The sequence below is a fragment of the Vulpes lagopus genome, chromosome 4, assembly GCF_018345385.1.
Source record: "Vulpes lagopus strain Blue_001 chromosome 4, ASM1834538v1, whole genome shotgun sequence".
In the NCBI taxonomy this organism is placed as follows: domain Eukaryota; kingdom Metazoa; phylum Chordata; class Mammalia; order Carnivora; family Canidae; genus Vulpes; species Vulpes lagopus.
The window spans coordinates 67,992,676-68,015,489 of record NC_054827.1 but is presented as its reverse complement, the minus strand read 5'-3'; the positions used below and the strand labels follow the sequence as shown (position 1 = coordinate 68,015,489).

The window sequence follows — 22,814 nt, the reverse complement described above, 5'->3', positions numbered from 1 at the left end:
GGAAAATTCCTGGTTCGAACCAGATCCTGAATTAGATGCAAAAAAGGTAGAGGTGAGGCACTGGTGTACTGGAGCTGGCTCATATGGATTCAACAATGCCTACTTGTTAATTTTCAGATTTTTTTTTTTGAGCTGTTCGCTAATTATAACCATCATTAGAAATGAAGGCAATACTCAAAAATTTTCATCTCCTAATTATTTTGCTACATTTTATTATCACTGCCCTTGAGTCATTTATTATTTCTCTTGTATCAATATGGTGGAAATACTGTAAAATGTTCAGTGATGACGCATTGCAGCCATTGCCTGAAATCGACTACAGAGGGAAAATTTACATTGTGGAAATTGACAAATGCTGCAGATCAGTGCTTGAGAAATTATTTTGTGGATTGTTTAGACTTTAAAAAAAAGATAGTGAGGTGCCTGGATGCCTGTTAAGGGTCAGATTCTTGGTTTCAGTTCAAGTCATGATCTCAGGGTTGTGAGATGGAACCCCAAGACGGGCTCCACACTAGGCCTGGAGTCTGCTGGAGATTCTCTCTCCCTCTCCCCTCCCCCTCCCCCTCATGCTTGCTCTCTCCTCGACTCTTTCTAAAATAAATAAATCTTTCTTTAAAAAAGAGAAAATTACGGAAAAGTTGTTAGTGATACATATTACTGTGAAGAGTCCAAAAGTTTGAGGAAGCATTTTTCCAGTATTAAAAACTATTAACCAGGACAGCAGAGATTTTACCCACATCACTGACAAGAAAATGCAGTCCCAACATGTATCTTTGTTGTTCCAATAAATAAGAACATCAACAAACATTCTTGGCTGAATTACTACTCATCGTTTAAAACCATACTTCGGCCATGGAAAAAGCTCGGCAAAAATTAAGGAAAGAATTCTGTGACATTCAACTGGTGATGGGGAATTTACAGTAAAGAATATTATATTATTATTAATTGTGTGGTACACACATTCATATTAACAAAAACTATAATCGATTCATATGTGCACACACATGCATTCTTTTCCCCAGACACAATGTGTTACCAGTACACCAGTGAGTCCAGAATTTGAAATTTTAATGAGCTGTTGATATTGATGCAAACTAAACTTTAAAAATCAAGGCTCAAGGCAGCCCAAGTGGCTCAGGGGTTTAGCACCTGCCTTCGGCCCAGGGTGTGATCCTGGAGTCCCGGGATCAAGTCCCACGTCGGGCTCCCTGCATGGAGCCTGCTTCTCCCTCTGCCTGTGTCTCTGCCTCTCTCTCTCTCTCTCTCTCTCATGAATAATAAATAAATAAAATCTTTAAAAAAATAAATAAAAATAAAAAAAAGATAAAAATCAAGGTTCAGATTTTCCTAGTAAGAATTGAAGTTACTTCTGCATTTTTTCCCCCAGTACTGCGGGTGTGTCAGGGCCATCTCCTGGGGCTTGGGACATGAGCAGAATAATTTGCACTTACCAAAATAAGTATAATTAAATCTCAATTCTCTTAAGAAAGGAGGAGCTTTGAAAGAGAAAAATGCATTTAATTACTGCCTGGTATTCTAGCACTTTCTTGATTTCACTTAAAAATTGGATGGAGAGTTTATTCTTAACTTTTTCGCAAAATTTGGTGTTTGCATTTCAAAAGGGTGTAATAGTAGAAGCCCCTTACGATGCATAAATGACTACTGGATATCCTCCTCCCTATATATAGGTGGGCAAATGTTCCTTCTTTGTATCTAGATGAACCTATGTGAAGGGTGAGCAAAAATAAGTTATATTCCCCCCCACCTATTTTTTACATTTTTATTTTTAAGTGGAATGTATAGAGTGACAGGGATGAGGAAGTGAGAGAAAGGCAGAGACCTTGAGACCGTTTCTGAGAGAGAAATGATTGGCACGCAGGTCACATTCCACTTACCTAAAATCCTGTAGCTTCTTAGACCTTTTCAGATAAAGAGAAGAGATGGAAATATGACCGAGAAGGATTGTTGAAAAGAAAAGCATCACCTTCTTTTCTTCTGAGAAGAAGGGAGTAAAAGCCATAAATCTTTAAGTGTTGTGTCCTAACATGTTTTTAAAGTGCTTGTTTTTAATGCCAGAGATGGAGTCTTCAGGGTGATGCAGTAGGAGCAATGGCCTGAAGGGCTCATCTAGCCCAACCCCTCCATTTTACGGAAATGGGGATCGATGCTCAGAAAGGTTAAGTGATTTGCCTAAGGTGATGTAGCTACTAGACCAATGCTATTAAAAACCAAAAAAAAAAAAAAATTTAATTTGTGTTGGATTTCTCACTTGTATATGAGCCACAGTTCACGTCTTGAGTCTATAAAACAAATAATGGAGTCAGGGTTTCTAATAGTCCTTGAACCACCAGCAACCGAGAGGAATGAGCTCATTCGTGCACAACAGAATACATATGAATAAAGACGGAGTTGTTTACCTCTTCTCATTTTTGCCTTTTCTTCCTGATGGATGAAGTAATCCACTTCCCTTTATCAAGCAGGGATGTATCTAAATCAGATTGCTTGATAATCCCACTGATTTCAGAAGAATTGAAATCGGATGTTCTTCACGTTCTTGTGTACCCTTCATTATACACAGGCAGCTTGATGTGAGTCATGGGAATGATTTTAGGTCTATTCAGTACCTCTCAAATGATCCAAAAGAAGCCTATTATCCTGCAATATATATATATATATATATATATATATATTTTTTTTTTTTTTTTTTTTTTGCTCTCGCCAATCTCTTCACATAAATGTGAGCTCCCTGCTTCCCTAGCTTCCTGCATTGCAACTTTGTTAATCATCCTCAGTATGGAAAACTAATGATCCTTATTCATTTCATTCATTCCATGGGACACCTCTTTATTTTAATACCTAAATATGGCCATTAAGTGTCAGAAATTACATTTTCATTCATTTGGTTACGAGAAGGCCTGTAAAGCACTGCGGCATTATTTCTTTTTTAAAGGATATATTCAGAATGTTTCTTATCCCCAAAATGTATTTTTAAAGCAATTTAACATTGAACAATATAATATTTAGCTTAAGTGATGTCTTTTTTAGGAAAACAGAACATTCCCTAATACCATTTAGTTTGTCGTATTTCAGATTTATTTTCTGGTTGTTTTTCAAGAAAACCTTATACTTTGCCTCCATTTACTCCTTTGCAACTCATGCTTTTGTAATCACTCGTAATTATTAACTCCTCTTTCGAAGTTAGTAACACTGCATAGTCCCAACTAATTAATTCCTTTTAAATTAACAGCAGATAACATTTCATTTTTTAACCAAAAGAAATCAAGAGGAGGAATAAAGTTACTTGCCATCGGCTCACATAAAAATTAGAAGATGCAATTAAGTTTCAGTGACATCTAGTTCAGGGTGTTGACACACTCTAAGATATTTTTCTCATATTTCATCCATATTCCAGCTTTTTTCCTACCCCTCACCCTGTCCCTCACTCCCCTCCATTGCCGTAACATGTTTATGTTTGTTTACTATGTTCTAGGAATTCCAGCAAAAGATAGAAGTTCTTAAAGAGCTATGCAAGAATTTGTATATTCCATTTCCCATTTGCTCTTAATTCTCTTTTATGGGAGTTGACCGTCTTACTTATAAAATGGGGAAGATGACCCTAAATAAATCCATGATCAAAAAAGCATTTGATGAAAATGATTCAATTATAATATTTAGTGATATTTACAAAATATTCTATTAGAAGAATGTAATCCAACCTACCCTGGGCCTAGAGGAGACCCCACTAACCCCCTATTTCTGCCAACAGGAACATTAGTCTCCTCTTCATCCAATTTGGAAACCCTTCATCCTGCTCTCCCTTTCTTTTCATTACATATTAATTCTCATTTTGTCTGCTTTGAAAACCTTCAGGAGATTTTCTTATTGTAGGAATATTTCTCCCCCCCACACTTCTCAAGCCCCATGTTTTGGGGCAAGAATTTCTTATTCTTGTTTCCCCGACTCAAGTATAGTATACCTCCTATAAATAACTGAAAGGAGGATAAAATCTGGTCAGTAACCACAGTTCCTTCTACACTCCCCCTTTATCTTACACTGAAAAGACTTGCTTAAGGACTGAAGGAATTTTGAGAGATAACTTGAGTCATCAAAGGCTTTCAGTGTTTTTTTCATTAATGTGGGAAGGATACTTAGCACTTATATAGTACCTCTGAACTCAAAGGTGCTTTATAAATGTTATTCTATTCACATTACAACATAAACATACTGAATGACTGAAAATTAATGCTAAATAAAATATATGAGCTATAATGTTCAAAGTGTATTCCCTAATTAATACCACGGACTACATACATGCATAATTACATGTAAATTAGATACTTTAGATTAATTTTTTCATTGAAGAACTGAGCACAATACACAATAGTATTTTAAGTTGATGAAGACAATTGAGTGGAAAATGCAGACACTGATTTTAGATTGAGCTTCAAAGGCATATATTGCGGTTAAATTACTGCTTTTGCAGAATATAAACTTCCTGATTTCAAAACAAAGAAGGCTAGTGTTGCCTCTTTTTGTGTGTCATTCGTGAGCAGTAAAGGTTTAAGTTAAATAAAAGGGGGAGAACATGTTGCACAAAAGGGTTGAGAATTCCAGAAGGAGTGAAAGGTTACATACATAAAAAAATACTCTCAAAATGATTTAAAATCCATAATAGAGTTTTATGTGAGAAACACTTTTAGCTTTATGTTTCAAATTGAATTTAAAGCAGTATCTTTGAGGCACCTGTGTGGTTCAATCAGTTAAGTGTCTGCCTTCAGCTCAGGTTATGATCCCTGGGATTGAGCTCTGCATCCAGCTCTCTACTCAGTGGGGAGTCTGCTTTTCCATATCCCTCTGCCCCTAACCCCCCGCCCCCACACTCATGTTCTCTCTCTCTCAAATAAATAAATTCTTTTAAAAAAGAAAAATATAAAACAGCATCTTTGACTACAAATATTAAAATCCCTTTTCATTCCATTATTTAATTTACCTAACACTTTTTGTATGGCTCCTAGGCTTTTGCAGGTGCATTCAGCCCTCAGTGGGGAGAACAGACAATAATTACTGGGAGACTGCAGAAGAAAACTTAGATTATCATTTTTAAAATGAATATATATTAAAAATAGAGATACAGAAATAGAAAAAGTCGAAGGAGTTTCACTGAGAGAAAGGGGAAAAAATATTTCGTAGTAACCAGGTGTGATATCTAAAATAGTCCAACCAAAGCCCATGAAGCTAGTGGACAACTGGTTAAAGGTGCCTGTTTTTAGCTAAAAGGCAACTCCAGAAGGACAAAACAAATGTTTACATAGAGCATATCCATAACATAAAGATTTAAAACTTAATGCCTCAGGAGTGGAACACAAATGGAAGGTTTTGCCTCTTGATCTGGGTGTGTTTACAAGGGTATATATATATGTTTTAATTCCTGATGCTAGCTGTAGCTTCAGGACTGGGGGAGTATCTTTTACTTCCTTAGAAGTATGATTCTGGAGCAGTTCATAATTGAGGGAAGGATTTTTTAAATCCTAAACTTTACTGTAGTTTAGTTCTGGTTCTTTTTGTTTGTTTTTGTTTTTTTGGTTTTTTTTTTTTTTGCATTCGTGAAAGATGGAAACAGGAAGGTGCTCTGACATTAGTCACACCCTCCACACAGAGTGATCATAAAAGCACATTGGTGAGCCGGCCTGCCTGCCTTCCATTTGATCTCTTTTGGGAACAGAACAGGCCATCCTTTGTGAAAGTCGTCTTCTTGCAAGATGGATAAATGCATTTTCTCTTCCTTGCCACAGGACAAATGGAAGCTAGTAATTTCTAGTCCCACAGCAGTGAATACAAAATCAAAAGAGGCTAACTTGCCGCAGTGACAGCTTCAAAAGGAATTCCTTTTTGAAGATTTTTTTTTTTTTTTGTAGTGCTGGTTTATTTAGCGCTGGAGCTTGTCTGCTCAGCCAGCTTTCAACAGCCTCCAGGAAACCCTCTGTGCAGGCTGTGTCTGCATTAGCGGTGCCCCTCTTCCAGTGATATTTGCTAAGCGGACACACATTTGCCGTGACAGCTCAAGGTGTGAGTGCTCTTTGAGTGGAGATTAACTGGAGAGTCCTGATACTCTGAGATGCTGATTTCAAGGAACTACGAATTTTCTAGGGCAAATTTGGTGACCCGAATTTTGTTTGGAAGGAACTCTAATCAAAAACTCCCAGGTCTGCATTTTCTGGTTAATTTGGAGGGTCGTGTTTTTACTGTGTACTGTCAAGTAACTTGAAGACCTGCCTTTATGGGGCACCTGGGTGACTCAGTCGCTTAAGCATCTGCCTTCCGCTCAGGTCTGGGCCTGCATGCAACCCCAGGTTGGGCTCCCTGCTTCCCTGGTCTGCGGGGAGCCTGCTTTTTCCCTCTCCCTGCTATTCCCCCTGCTATGCTCTCTCTCTGTCCCTCTCTCTGTCTCTCTTTTAAATTGATCAATCTTAAAAGAAAAAGACCTGTATTTATAATCAGGTGGTACCCCCCCCACGCACACACACAACATAAAGGAGCTGTCTCTTAGCTTCATTAAAACCAAAGCAAACATAAGAGAAGACCCCAGCCTGCCGTTCCCTCTGCCCTTCCCTATTTGCCTTTTGTGCTTCTGTGCAGTGCTTCTGCTGCAGCATCTCAAATGTACAGAAATAACCTTTTTATATAACCACACAGTCCAAATGGATAGAAATAACTTTTTTTTTTTTTTTTAACAATGTGGCGCAGCTGACAAAACTGACAGCACTCTGTTCCAAGGCAAAGGAAACTGGCTGTGTTGAATCTATTAAGAGACTGCATGCTCCACTCTCCTAAGGGATTTTCCAAGTAATTTTGACTACATGAAAATTTCCCTGACTTTAGAAATGAATCCCCAAGTAGTCTCCCATGTTGGTCACCTAGGGAGCTGTGATGTAATCCCAGCAAAACCTCATCTGTCCCATTAACTTAAAATTGTTCATTTAGAGCAGAGAACCATAAGGTAAAGATCAAGCCAGCTTAATAGGCAAATAGTCATTACACTATCTATGTACATGCATTTTTGCGAAATTATTGGTGTGTACTGTGGTCTCCTTGATTCATTTTTATCGGTTCAAGACAGGAAGTTGGGAAGGTGGCCTTTAACTTATGTTCAGAACACTCCGAGGGCACGGAAGCTTATGATGCAGTTGACTACTAGCTTACAGATTTTTGTGGAATATGTCTTTATCATTAAACATGTTATTTCTCTGTTTTGTTTTCTATAAGATCTGGCAATGGTTCCAGGCATGCTTTGTCAGTGCTTCCATAAGGAAAGGATCCATTTAGCCAAAACTGTGGTTGGAATAGGAGATAATTGGTATGCTTTATCCTTTACCTTCCTAGGAGAGTGCAGTGAATTGAAATTCACTCTATGACTGTCTTTCGGAAGGACTTTTCCAATTAATGGAATGTAGTTTATAACAATACGTTGGTTCCCCCAGGATCGATGGTTAACCTGTTTTTTTTTTTTTTTTTTAATAGAAGCAGGAAACAACCAGGACAAGATGAGCTCATGAAGTGTAGAAGGCTATCTCTAGAGGGAAAGATTAGGAGAGACCAGTAGTCTTCTAAGGACCTACAATCTAATAGGTTATTATCATGCATTATTCCACATCGTTACTTTACTGCTTAGCCATGTATCCAAGCAGGAAGGACAAGCTATTATTAGAAAAGCAAGCTAAATAGTTTGGAATGGATAACCTCATATCCCATGCATTCAACCTCCCATTAAGAGAAATGAACTTCCTGCTTAAGTGGAGGTCCTTAAGTACCACTGGTTACTTATCCCTTCTTGCTTAATTCCTTTATCTTAGCTTTAGGGTATTTCATAGATAAAGTGCTTTGGAAGTATTGTAGAAATAGAACTCTTTTTTCTTTCAAGTAAGTAAGGTTTACTGAATATTAACATTGGAGCATTAGTTTTGATAGCCAGGTGTGTCCCAGTTAGCTGAATTACTTTGGCCAATGCTCTTAATCCCGGTAGCCTCTTTTTCCCTATCTGTAAAGAGTAAGAATTGAACTCCATCATCTTCAGGGTTCCTTTCAATTCTGAAATTCTGAGTCTGTATATTTGATAAAGTACCTTGCTGTGGTTATACATCTCTGCCTCAGCAGAGGAGAGCAATTTCTCAAAAAAAGGCAAGCTTGAGACCCTTGTGGAGTGGTCATCCAGTTTTCATCTTGCTCAAGATTAGATTCTGATTGAATGCTATTTTCAAGTCTCATCCAGTGTCTGGAAATACTTGTTTCTTCTGTTATCGGACTACTCTGTAGAAGTCTTACCACTCAACTTCCAGTACTACATTACAGTCCTATGCTGTGAGGTGCTTCTGAGACATGATTCGACTTTCTTGATTTGTATCTCTTCCTAAAAATAATTCTCCTAATTTCTCCACTGTTAATGCCTTCACCATTATAAAAGCTTCTAGTTCATACAGATGCCATTATAGTGGAATATAATGACATGTAATGAAATCATTTGCCATGTCATCTGATACCTATCTAGTGAATGAAGTTTCATCGCCATTATCTTGAAATCCATTAGGCTACAATGATGTCTTACTAAAAGAAAACAGGCATCCCGAAAGATCTCTTTAACCTGGATGTCTTGGGTTCAATCCTCAGTGAGTACAGAACATTAATAGCTAAGAGTTAAGTGTTCACCAGTGAACTTTGAAGAAAGAGTGAACCTATAGCACAATCCAGTGAAGAAGAGAATGATTTACTTTGGAATAAGAAAAGTAAAATAAGGTAAATGAAGCTAGCTGGAAGGAAAGGAAGAGCTGTCAGGATTTTTGGATGAAGACAGTTGTGCGGGATAAGTAATTAAATGTAGATTTAAAACAACAATTTCAGTATCAGGATAAAAAGGCCTCACTCTCTTTTCTACAAATGTAGGATTTGTTGAACTGACCTCTAGTCTGGACTGCAGAAAGAAGCAAATTGTCTTGGGTCTGATCAAGGGGAGCTTTATTATTAAAAGTTGTGGAGAGACCTTAAAACAATGCTTTATCAGCTTTTTCACGGTCCTGTGGTACCCAATCCAAAAATTTTGTTTTAGCCAGACCGTGGTACTTACGACTTACTAGTATTTCTGTATTTCACTAATGACTGTTGTGTATCTATCTGGTACAGACCCTGCTGAATCAGCATTTCTATTCCCACTTTGAGAGTATCCCTATTTTGTGTGATGTCTTTAAAATACCATGTCAATTCTGATTCCCTTTTTTCACCATCTCTTTACTCATTTAATATTCCCATGTTCTCTCTCCTTTTCTTCTATCCCTGTGTTACTGGTTGAAGAAATTTATGTGTTCCAGTTTCTTCGATTAAAGAAATTCCATACCCATGACTGAAAACATATTTCTTAAAAGAAAATATTCATATGTTGAAAAACTTTGGAATCTACCAATAAAAAGGATAGTAATAACTGATATGTATTGGATTTTTACTATGCTCCATTTAGAGTGCTATATTCTTCACATAGATTATTTCATTTGTAGACTTTGGTTTCTTAGTGGCATCCGTATTGATCACAAATACTAATTTACTCAGTGTTAGAATCTGTAACCTTCCAGATCCTACTCATTTTAGGCAGAGGAACTCAGTAAGCACCTAGCTGAAACTGATAATGATCTTATAAGGCATTATGGTCAAGTAACTGTGTGATTAAAATGCACAGATTAATTTCAGACTTTCCACCCAACACATCCTACATTTACTTGTACAAATGTACAGTATTTATATGGAAATACAAATTGGGGAAAGAGTCTGCTTCCTGTTCTACCTTTCAGACAAATTCACTCCCATAATTCCAGGCCTTTTTAGTTATTTGACTCATTACTGTTCCCATCTATTTTTAAGCTATGGAATTCCATTTCTCTGGTCTTCTGCCCTGTGTTAACCTTTCCATCTATTTCCTCGCCTCTCTTCTCTCCTGTTTACTTTCATTCTAGTCACAGAATCAGCCTTTCCAACCTGCTTTTTCAGCTGGCGCATGATTTTTATATTCTGAGTTCATTTTCTATACACTTCTTCACTATCTCAGCCCCAATTTCATTTTCTTTTGTTTTACATGGTAAAATATTAGCAAAGGCATTGATGTATATTTTTAATGACAGTGAACCTTTTAAGTTGTCATCCGTTTTTATGACGATGCATGTTAGAGACAGATTTCATATAGAGCCTGGTGAATTGAAATGAATTAATTCTTAGGAGGCTTCGCATCTTGTGGCTGAAGCACCGTGTTACAATAGAAGGGCAGACAAAGTCAGAGCACACTGGAAATCATAGGTAAAATATGCAAAACTAGCAGAAAGTTCCAAGTTCACCAGAAGCAAGATCAGAGTAGAGACTATGGAAATAATGCATCACTGTGGCAAGGATCACATTGGGAGTGAGAAGGTCATAATCTTCACACCAGATACTAGGCTGAAACATGCTTCTCTCCAAAGCTCCTACTAGCTGTAGGAATATCAGCGGGTCCAGGAGCCCTGCAAGGCCCCAGACCACCTTGCTTGAGGGAGATCATTTTCCTCCTCCTGGGGCTTCTCACTGTGTGTGTGTGTGTGTGTGTGTGTGTGAAGAGCATATGTGCTCTTCAGGTCACACTGTGAAAAGTTGTACTGCACACAAGGGGTCACAATCATTTACAGTAATAAAATTTGACTTTGAAATAATATATATGAAGCAATTGACTCTAATAATGTCTAAGATGTCTATACATATGCTTTATAAGTATTGTTTTTACAAATTCTAGAATTTTGTTCAACTTGAGTTGTTAAAATGTGTACTTACCTATTACTAGGTAATAGAATTTCTTAAAGTCACACAGAATTATAACTCTGTCACCCCATGATTAAGTAATGATGATAATCTGAAGTTGTCCATAACCTAAAGTATAATATCTGCATGGTTACACACATACCCGCATACACACACGTGCACGCACACACACACACACACACACACACGCAGCATAGTTTTTAGAAATGCCTCGTTTCTTGCTGATTCTGTGGATCAAATCGACTAGACGAATTTGATGTAAACAAATTCCTTCAGCAATGACTCAGAAATTCGATCTAGTGTGGTTTTTAAGTGATCTTGTAACTAATTTCCATTCTCTATATTTTTTATTTCTTTAGCGTTTTATAAAACAGGCGTGATTTTTACTTTAGATCCTTGTCTTTCCAGTGGAGTGAGTGGTGCGACTGTGACTCACTTTTAAAACTCTAGGGGCACCAAGTGGCTCAGCAGTTGGGCATCTGCCTTTGGTTTGGGGCGTGACCCCGGAGTCCTGGGATTGAGTCCCACATTGGGCTTTCTGCATGGAGCCTGCTTCGCCATCTGCCTATGCCTCTGCCTCTCTCTCTCTCTCTGTGTGACTCTCATGAATAAATAAAAAAAATATTTTTTTAAAAAAATCAAAACTCTAGAGTGAAGCACATATACAACAATTACATAGCAATGCTATTATATAATTTGGAGAAAACTTTGGTGTGGTTATTAAAAAAGTCTTCATATTAAAATTTGATATATTTACTAACATACATAAGTTTTTGGCCTAGTTTTGAGCTTTTGTCTGTGTAGAAAGCCACTCAATTTAGGCAAGTCTAATGAAGTACATTATCTAATAGGAAGACGCTGTAATGTCGCTGGCAATAGGTGACGTGTTACTGTTAGTAGCATTCCTGCTGCTCTTAATTTGGTGACAGTTCGTCTTTAGTGATAAACTTCTTCAGTAGTTGCTGAAATGTGTTAATTGATTTATTAATTGTTCCCATTTAATTTCTGTAAAGTCGTGGTTACAAATATTAGCCCAGTTGGATATCAAAATATGATTCACTTGGTTCCTTCAACGCAAAGATGTAATGGAAACCCCAAAGCGATTCTCATTTCACATTGGCCCTTTTGCTTGGATGGATGTTGTATGGGGAAAAAACTCTCTCCTGCTGTATTAGTAGTGACATTCAAAGATTACAAAGCCTAGCAATCAGTAATTAGTCATCTGTAAGTGCCAAGTACTGTGCCAGGTGAACGAACACTTTATGTGATCCTGTCACTTTGCTTAAAACCATCCAATGAAAATCATCTTTCACCCAGAGAATAAAACCCAAGCTTTTCACACACTCTGCATGGCGTACGCAATCTCTAGCCTCATAGCCGCTCCGTCCTCCTGGGTCCGCAGTAGATAAAATGGCTGGCCCGCCGTCACATTGCCTGTTGAGTTTACTGTGTGACATTATCTTGTTTATATATTCAGTGTTTTGTTTTTCCATATCTCTCCTCCCTCCATTTGCATTAGAGCAAAAAGTGCCATGAGAGCAAGAAACTTGACTATTGTCTTTCACTGTATTCCCAGTGTATGGAATAGTGTTTGGAGATAGCAGTTGCTCAGTAAATATTAGCTGAATGAATGACTGCCATTTCTCAAAACAACCTTGTAAGATAGATATGATTTTTTTTATACACTTGAGAAATGTTTCCTAAATCGACTAAGCAAAATCACTCAGTCTCTGGAGTTTAGAATTCATTTGGCATGAATGAATGGTGTTCTTTCAACCATTCACTTTTGATCAGTAGATACTTACATAATTCATTGGCTAATCATTTCAAAAATAGTACAATCTGGGCATATTTACTATATCTCATGCAGTACACTTAGGAGACCTCATTCTTAAAAATAATTTTTTGATAAATTACAAAAACAGTACTTATTTATCCTTTCTATATTTGAAAATGTAGACAAAAATTAAGATAAGCCTGTTATTATTACTACTATTTCTCATCTCTTTAAAACTCATTTTGAAATTTCATTTTATTTAAAAAATTTTTTTTAAGATCTATTTATTTTAGACAGAGATAGTGAGTGTGCTTGCACAAGCAGGAAGGGCAGAGGGAGAGAGAATCTCAAGTAGGCTCCACCCAGTACTGAGCACAGAGCCAGAGGCGGGCCTTGATCTCTTGACCCTGAGGTCAGGGGGAATGGCAGGAAGAGGGAGAAGCAGGCTCCTCACTGAGCAAGGAGCCCTATGCGGGGCCAAGAGTCAGATACTTAACCGATTATGCCACGCAGGGGCCCCAACTCCCTTAAAATTAAAAACCAAACCAAAACAAAAAACACCTTACTGAAATTATTATGAAAACAACACCACACTGGAATTTGATTTAGGAGTTTGGAAAGAGATCCCTTTGTAAAATGACAAAAACAAAGAAACCTGATTAAATATAAAATGTGTATCATTGCATTTATTTCTGTCCTATCTTTGTTAAAATCAAGCTTAATATCATACCCAGAAATTTCCTTTGTGTTGCCAAAGTATTAAATACGATTTGTTACACTTTCTAAATTTTATCTCTGGTAAATCAAAACACGTATCTTGTTTGGTAGGTTACCTGTTCCTATACATCACTGTGTGAAGCTACCTTTGTTTTCCTCGCAAGAATTAGAGCTGAAAGAAAAGAAATTTCCTTAAAACCATTCCATCTGCTGTTATTTATTAGCACACTTCACTTTTTAATTGAGTGTAAATCTGTCAATCTTGCACACACATGCTAGTTATTTAAATTTAAAGGAAACTCAAAATTGAGATATGTTTTATAAATACTTAGAATAAAATGTGAAGTAGAAAGAATTTAGCATACACAGAAATGGAAGGAATGAGTAAGCATGAGTTACTGTTCATGATCTCTGTGGTCACAGATCAGCAGGTTCGACAGAGATAAAAATTTGGAGGGGTAATTTAAATTTTTACCTTCTTTCTACTTGGGGAAGGTAAAAGGAAGAGGATTTGTAAGAGGTCTCTGAAGTGTCCTTGGCAAAAATAAAGAGATACTCACAGGCTTTCTGTTGAATTTGGGGTGAAAATTAGCATCAGGTTTCTATTTAGAAGGTGGGAATGGGCAAGGTTCAGAAACCAAACAAGGTGATCCCTGGACATACATCAAAGACATTTCAAACTCTAAACATGGTCATGTCTTGAAAGCTCAAACTATGACGACTTCTGTTTTTGAAAAGTAGAGAAGCTAGTTGTTTGGAGCCAGCATGAAACAAACCATTCAGTTAATCGCCTTTTCTGGATCTTTCAACCATGCAGATTATTCATAGGGAGTAGCAACAGCTTTCTTCTGTGAGCTGTGACCGGTAGCACTTAGTATGGCTGCAGGAAGGCAGATGACTAGTCAGTTTGACGAGTCCAGAAAAAAAACACATACTGCTTGAAGTGATAGTTGTTGTTGCTGTCATGATGCATTGGAGATTCAGTATGTTCGTGAATATGAAAGTACTATGAAACATAGTTTTGGGGTTTTTTTTAAATACTGAATTTAAATAATCATTTAAAATTTAGTAGTCTGAAATCCGCTTTTCACATTTTCATATTTAAGATGTGTATTTTGTCTGTGTTTTCAGATAATCACAAAGACTGTTCCGGTGTGTCCTTACACCTCACACGCCTGCCGTAAGTACTTCCAGTTACCATAGCTAAGTGACAACTTGAAGATCTTTGAGAATTTATAAGTGGGAAATCCACCCTATTTATTGTCTATTGCTGTGTAACAAATACCCTAAACTTAGTGGCTTAAAACAACAAATACTCTGAGCACAAGCATTAGCTAGAGGCTGTGGCTGGCGGTCTCACATAAAGGCTGCAATCCAAGGCTCAGCCAGGGTTGCAGCCATCTCTCTGGGGGCTCCACTAGTGTGGAGCCACTTCCAGGATCATTCACACAGTTATTGACAAGGTTCAGTTGACTCCTTGTTGGCCGTTGGCTGGAGGACTCCATCATTCCGTGCCCTGTGGACTCTCCAGGGCAGCGCACAATATGGCATCTGGTTCCCATCACAGCCAGCAAGAGGAAGCAAGAGAGGGCATGCAAGATGGAATCCGCAGCCTTGTTGTCACCTGATGCCAGAAGTTTGTGGAAAATGTGGAAATCTGATAAAGAAAAGAGTTGCCACAAATCTTTATACTCTGACTCCTATGGAAAAAAGGTCAAATTGCTTTTGCCTTAATCTATGTGTTGGAAATAACCATCCCTAAGTCCAGGTACCATGGCCCAAGAGAAGAGGAGTAGACAGGGGCACGGATGTCAGAGCTAGAGAATCCTTGAGAGCTTTATTAGCCAGAATTCTGCAGAGAAACTGAACCAGTAGAATGAACACACACACACACACACACACACACACACACACACACATACGTACAGAGAGAGAGAGTTACTTCAAGAAGTTGGCTTACACAGCTGTGGGGGCTGACAAGTCTTCGATCTGCAAGGCAGGCTGGAAATTGTGTCAGGAGTCAGTGTGGAGTCTTGAGTCCAACACAGTCTGCAGGCCTAATTCCCCCCTCTTCCTGGGACCTCAGCCTTCTCCCTTATGAGAGCCACCCACACGGTGAGTGGTAGTCCGCTTTACTCGAAGTCAGTAATTTAAATGTTGGTCAGATCTAAAAAATACCTTCACAGCAATATCTAGGCCAGTGTTTGACCAAACAGCTGGGCTCTATCACCTAAACACGTTGACATGTAGGATTAGCCATCACAGGAGCCATTCAGAGACTGCCGTCCACATGCACCATGCCATAAAAATGTCTTTTTTAGCTATTTTGCCCAAGAAAATGTTATTTTAAGAAAAAAAAATCTATTCCAGCTCTTTTTCCTTATTTTCATTTTCACATGAATCATAGTTTATAGACCAGTGTATTGAAGTATATCTTATTTTTCTAAGGCTGTAGTTTTGATGTTCATATGGTTGATATAAATGTTACTGTTTTGTGCAGACAGCCTTTAATTGCTGGCATGTACCTTATGATGTCTGTTGACACTGTTATTCCACCGGGAGAGAAAGGTAATTACCTTTTAATATTTAACCATTATCTCATTACTTAACCTATAGGAATGGATTTACAGTATATTTTTTTTTTACAGTATATTTTTTATAAAATTTTGAAATGACCTCTATCCCTGAAAACCAAACCAATTTTTTATTATCCTTAGATTTTAAATAGATTTTTCTATTATTCCAAGCCAGTAGTTTATTATCATCCATTCTTTTAATGGGATGCTAATAATTGAGGCCCATGGGTAGGTAGTAGGTTATGTAAATGAAAGAATAAAATCTTGGGTATTTTATAAACCAGTCACCCACCCTTTAGATGTGAAAGACAGACCTCGTAACATACTGCAGAGACTATCCGGTTCAAAAATCAAGAGATCAGAAAATCCAAGACCAACTCAGTCATTGAACTTAGATAGACTGAGCTTGATTCCCTATTTGTAAAATGAAGATGATAATAGCTGATTCATCTAAACTTACAAAAAGCTATTGTAAGAAGTATGATATTATTTACCAGTCTGTATGTTCAGCTGATGAAAACGCTGTGTTAAATATTACCCGTTTGTTTTTACTGGGAATCTTGTAAAGTTAGTGACAAGTAGGGTCTCATTGTTCCTGTTCACTTATTATCAAAGACATTATTTACCGAAGAGCTATAGTGTTTTAGACTGAAAGGAAAGAGAAGTATATGCAGTGATTCCTTCTCAACAGGAGTTATCTGTCAATGGAGTTATCTGAGGTGTTTGCAAGCAATTGTTAAGCCTTTTCAACTGCATAAATTTCATGATAAAAGTAGTAAATTAGGCCTACATTTCCACTGACAAGAGTATCTTGTTTTGGCCCTCGTCATTTTGTTTATGAAAGAAATTAGATGGGAGGGCAGGAGGTTGTTAACTCATCTTCGTAAATTGGCTGGCACATAATAAGCGCTTAATGCCTGCTGAATACCTGAGTGCATGTTTACTTTATAGGGAAACCCCCACGCCTAGCATCTTGTGCATAAACTATTACATACTTTTAGGCAAGAATAATGTTATTTTCCAGTTGGATAGTGACCTTTCCTCCGTGTTTTATTTCTAACAGTGGTGAATTCCGACATTTCATGCCATTACAAAAAGTATCCAATGCATGTCTTTGCTTATAGAGTTCACACTCACCATTTAGGTAAGAACTTCAAACTACAGCTTAAATCATAAATATTTACCTTTGTGCTTGCTAATGCTATAAATGTAAAATGTGAATTATATTTGACCTTAAATCTGTTTCAATGGAAGATTTTGCATCATACCTTGAAATTCTGTATTTTTTTTCTCATATTGTTTTCATTAAAATACCTAGCACTTGGGGTTCTGACAATACTCAAATTTTATTTTGGAAAAAAACAAATAATGCCTTTTATTTTTCTAATACTTTATGACATTATATGATTATAATTTATGTTCATTCCAGGTAAGGTAGTAAGTGGATACAGGGTAAGAAATGGACAGTGGGCATTGATTGGACGCCAGAGCCCCCAGCTGCCACAGGTCTGTAGAAACTGGTTTGATTTTGAGACAAAAAATATTAATCAGCAGATAGAAATCTTAGAAATTTTCATAGAATCCTTGTGAATCTCTCTAGATATCCTTGTCAATCTCTAAATCTACCTCTAGAATCCTAGCATCTCTAAATCTACCTCTGTCCTCCTTTTTTTTTTTTTTTTTTTTTTTACCACTTCTAACTTGATGGTCTCTCTTAACATTTCTAAATATGGTGGTAAATTGTGTGTCTGTATATGTAGTGTCCTTATTTCTACCCAGAGAGGGCCAAGCCTCGCATTATTAAAGCATATGGTTCTGGGTTTTTGTTGGTGATTTTAATGAATTATTGTGTTTATCTTCTTGGCAGGCTTTCTACCCTGTGGAACACCCAGTCGATGTTAGTTTTGGAGACATACTGGCAGCAAGGTGTGTGTTCACTGGTGAAGGAAGGACAGAAGCCACGCACATCGGGTATGGTTTTATAAATTCCACTATTGAAAAATATTTTATTGGGGAAAGGCATTATTAAAGGAGACAGTTATCTTTGTGAATGAATTGCACTTTTTTTTTTACCATCATGAGCAATTATAATAAATTGTATATCACATTTTCCCACTTTAGAACTGAATGATTATTATTATAAACTCTGGAACATGTGTTTATTTTTTTTTATGCTTCCTTTCCTCCTGTTTATTCAAAACCTTCCATATCACACTTGAATATATTGTAGATCCCACAAGAGTGTATATTACTTCCTCAGGCTCATTTAATAAAGAAAAATATAATTGATTATGAATTCTTTTTTCGAATGTCCTTTTGCCCTAGTTCAAATTTAGGCAGATATTTAATCCACATTTAGTGGTGTCCATTTATTTATTTATTTATTTATTTAGTCACAGAGAGAGAGAGAGAGAGAGAGAGAGAGAGAGGCAGAGACACAGGCAGAGGGAGAAGCAGGCTCCATGCACCGGGAGCCCGACGTGGGATTCGATCCCAGGTCTCCAGGATCGCGCCCTGGGCCAAAGGCAGGCGCCAAACCACTGTGCCACCCAGGGATCCCAGTGGTGTCCATTAATTACTCAGAACTGTGATTTTTTTTTCTGCCTGTTAAAACATCCATGTATTCATTGTTTTCCAGTTGTCTGGTCTACCAAATGAGAATGATAATATTCAGCACTTTTCCAAAAGAAAACACTGGACATTAAGTAATTTTTAAAATACTGAGCCTCCTTTAAATAAGCGTATTTTATAACACTAAGTAAAATTTTCAAAGTACTCTGAACTCTCAGTAAAGATTTGCCTAAATTAAAAAGGTTTGCCTAATTCTGACATTATCTGAAAGATAAAGTCTCTTATCATGTGTTTTTATTTATTTATTTTTTCTCAAAAGAGAACAAGAAGCCTTCTTTCCATGTTAAACTAGGTTATAAAATATTTACTGATGCGACCTGGAAGCTGGAGTCCTAAACTATTTATCTTTGATCAAAGAGAAGTTACAGAAAGTTGGCATCTGAAAATAGGCATTAGATTATAAGGATGATTCTTAGGATGACAACACTAGCTGTTGGTTGTCAGGGGAAAGGGAAAAGATGCTGAAGCAAGTAAAAGAGAAAAAAGGCATTTGAGACAGCAGAATAGGATTTTTTTTATGTCACTCTAAAGGGTTTTTATATTAATAAACATCAATTTTAAGTCTAAAGATAGAATAAACAAAAAATTATCAAGTTCTATTAAACGAGAAGCTTCTGAGAGTTTTGCCTTTGGATAAAGTTTGTCAGTGAGGGAAGAGACTTGAGGAAAACAATACAATTATAGAGTTACATGAATGGTAACTATAAGGAAAAGCTTGACAAGATAGGACAAGATAGACAAAATTAGATTTGAAGGAGTCAGACATTCACTTCTTACCATTCACTTATTAGTAGTATTATTATAATTATTATTATAATTTTAAACATTTTATTTTAAAGTGCTCTCTGCACCCAACATTAGGCTCACACTCACAACCCTGAGGTCGAGTGGCATGCTTCACTGATTGAGCCAGCAACATGCCCCCTTACCAGCCTTTAAATACATGAGTGACAGGGTACTGATTAGCTGTTTTCCATTCTATGTTAGTGTAGACCCTCCTAAACTTTCCTTAAGTGCATTGGTTATTTTTTTATATATAAATTTATTTTTAATTGGTGTTCAATTTGCCAACATATAGAATAACCCCCAGTGAGCATCCCATCAAGTGCCCCCCCCAGTGCCCATCACCCAGTCACCCCCAACCCCCGCCCATCTCCCCTTCCACCACCACCACCCCCCCCCCCCCGCCCCCAGTTCGTTTCCCAGAGTTAGGAGTCTCTCATGTTCTGTCTCCCTTTCTGGTAAGTGCATTGGTTATTTTATTAATCTTTGAAATAGGTAAACAAAGTAGGGGGGAAAAATCCTACTATTAGTGTACAAGTTCAAGTGTGGAATAAGTTGAATTTTTGTTTAAAAGTCCCCTAACAATTTGGAAGGGCTTGTAACTCTGACTGAATTGTATCCTTTGAGTATCCTCTGTGAAGCAGTATCAAACAGAAATTAGTGACTTTTTAGAATGCTGTGATGAGAGGCCAAAATAATCTCTGGAAGCCTCTTTCAGTTTCAGGAAGTCCAGAATAATTCAGTCTTTTAAAATATGTGCATTTTGCCTTAAAATAACGTTAAAACGACTGTACCAGTCCCTTTCTGTAAATCTCATGTGAGCTACAGGGAATGCCATTTTGAAATACGAATGAAACAGAAAGAAATCACGGGAAGTTATTGAACGAGTCCATTTCTGAATATTTAATTTCTACCACAGTTGCATTTTTCCCCCCAGTGGAATGATCAACTAATAAGACAGGTTTGAGTAAAATTTAAATATGAATAAGAATTGTCACACTAAGGAACAGTATTCCTGTAGCACTTCAAATGCCTTTTAGTTCTAGAAAGGTTATAGCATCAATGCATCTGTTTTATAAAATCAGAGATATCACTTCCATGGGGAACTATAGAATTACAGTGCAGAAGGTAACCAGTAAAAAAAAAGAAAACTAGCATTTTAGGAGTCTGTTAAATGATACTCTGCAGATCGCCTCTCCTTTTTCACCCCTCCTGCTTAACCCCCAAGCCACATACGGGAACGTGTACGCCCCCACCCCCCCACCTTTTACCCCCACCCCCTTGGGCACAGGTTGAAGCCCTGAGCATGCAAACTGCCCAGTTTCAAAGCCCCTTGTGCACAGGGCCTGGGGGGCCAGCAGGGGCCCCTCCGGGCCCTAGAAGAACTGCCACCGTCAGCTTTCTTACTCAGCGGCCACCTGGAAATGAGGTTTTCCAGGAAACTTCTATCTGAGGCCTGCCAAGCAGATTTTCAGCCGAGTAATCCTTCCACTAGTCCGACCTTAACTCTGCATTGAGCTAAAAATCTTAGGCCTAGAGAAAAATCTTGCTTGATTGGGACAATCATAGTTAACTAAGAAAAAGCGCTTTTAAACACAGGGACTGTTTTTTTCATAGCAGGGCCGCATGGCAAAGCACAACCATCAAAGGATGGGTGGATTTAAGGCCAGACACGGTAATAGAGTCACTTAACGGAAATATTGTTTATCTGGATATATCAACTTTCTTCTTAGGTAGTAAATGTATAATATGTTTTAGACAAAAGTTGCACCAGTGTTTGTACTGACAACGTAGTACTAATTAATCGGTGTGGAAGCAGTGTTTTGTGCCTGCCTGGCTGCAGTATATGTTTAATATTCCGTATGGCACCTCTCAAAATTCATTCCAAACATTTAGTTAAGTTTAAACAAACAAACAAAAAGAGAATTTTATTAAGTCAGCCAATTTAGCTAATTAAGTCAGCTAATTTGCTAAAGCCTTAATGAGAATTGGTAGATAATATTTACCTATTTGGTCAGTTTTGTTAGTCATATTTTTACTTTTGGAAAAAGTAAAAGTACAGTTATATCATGTACATATGAGAATGTTTAATGAATATTCAGATACCAAACACACCACTATAGTCAACATTTCAAAGTATATTATAAACAAAGATAAAGTTCTATGGCCAAAAACCCCTCAGTGTATATATTAAAGCACCAGGGGAAAAAAAAAGAAAAAACACTATGAAACTTTTTTTTTTTTTCTTTTTTTTTTTTAATTCATGAGAGACACAGAGACAGACAGAGACACAGGCAGAGGGAGAAGCAGGCTCCATGCAGGGATTCCGACTTGGGACTGGATCCCAGGACCCCAGGATCACGACTTGAGCTGAAGGCAAACACTCAACCACTGAGCCACTCCGAGGCCCTGCACCATGAAACCTCTTAAGAAACAACTCAAAATTTTAAAAAATAAGTCCTTTAAAGTGTTCAAATTGCATTCCAAAATTAGTATCTCCTGTCACTGTTTTTTTTTTTTTTTTTTTTTAAGCCCAGCATCTGTCGGGTGCAAGGGGCCGATGGGTGAAGGGATCAACAGAGTGGAGACAGTATCTATCTGAAACATAGTCATCATGTAACAAGATTTGGGTTTTTTAAATGGTACATTTCAAAATATTTGGTGCTCTTGTAAACCTCGATTACGTTTCTTTATAAAATGAAATAATACATTTTACTAAAACCCTCAGAGAACACGGATAGATTAGAAACAGGTAGACAGATAAACAGATATAAATAAATATTTTTCTGGCATGCCATAGACTGAGTTCATAAAGTTGACCTGACTCAGCAGTATGATATATTAGGGCGTAACAGGTTATGCCATAACAGGTTGTGAACGTTTATTAAGATAGATTATTCCTTCCTCCTTCCTTCAACAAATATTTGTTGGGGGCTTACCTAGTTTCGGGCTCATCACAGCTTGTCACATTTAGAGCTAACTGATATAAAAAAAAAGTAGTTATCACATAAGCACTTTATTTTGCATGAAGTTGGAAGAAATGCACCGCTGTAATTTTGGACTATAAGTGATGCCAGCAGGCATCATTTAGGGAATCACGCCGCTGGTAGGAAACGCCGAGAGGTCCATTCAGTGGGGCCAGGGCCCACATGTGAACGCAGCCTCGCTCAATATTTTCTCCTATTAATAATCATTAGATTGACAGCGTTGAATTGCATGTGTTGGCCTCCTGGAAAATAAGGGTGGATGTGTCAAAAATCTCCCTTAGGAATACAGAGAGCAGTTTGATTTAAAGTCAGCTTTTTTTTTTTTTTTTTTGAGTGAAAGATGGATGTGGAATAAAATCCATCACTGGATGGAGGCTCGCTGCTACGAAAGGAGGTTGGAGTCCTGACACATTTCGGATGTGATAGGAACTCAGCGTTAGCTTCACCACAAGTTTAGTTATAAATGGAAAGGCGTGAAGTCTGGCTCTTGTCTTTTCCTTCAGCTCTTCGGTGAATTTTTCT

The 22,814-nt window shown here is 37.5% G+C and overlaps 1 protein-coding gene across 14 annotated transcripts in view; it reads left to right on the top strand.

Moving 5' to 3' along the window:
* The window catches only part of PAM (peptidylglycine alpha-amidating monooxygenase), a 274,617-nt gene that overhangs the window by 193,838 nt on the left and 57,965 nt on the right, over nucleotides 1-22,814 (top strand). For all 14 annotated transcript variants that reach the window (XM_041752522.1, XM_041752527.1, XM_041752526.1 and 11 more), the window contains 5 exons: nucleotides 14,447-14,495; nucleotides 15,816-15,883; nucleotides 16,955-17,035; nucleotides 17,321-17,397; nucleotides 17,759-17,862. In XM_041752522.1, the coding sequence (XP_041608456.1) occupies nucleotides 14,447-14,495; nucleotides 15,816-15,883; nucleotides 16,955-17,035; nucleotides 17,321-17,397; nucleotides 17,759-17,862 (379 nt within the window). The remainder of the gene's footprint in view (nucleotides 1-14,446; nucleotides 14,496-15,815; nucleotides 15,884-16,954; nucleotides 17,036-17,320; nucleotides 17,398-17,758; nucleotides 17,863-22,814) is intronic.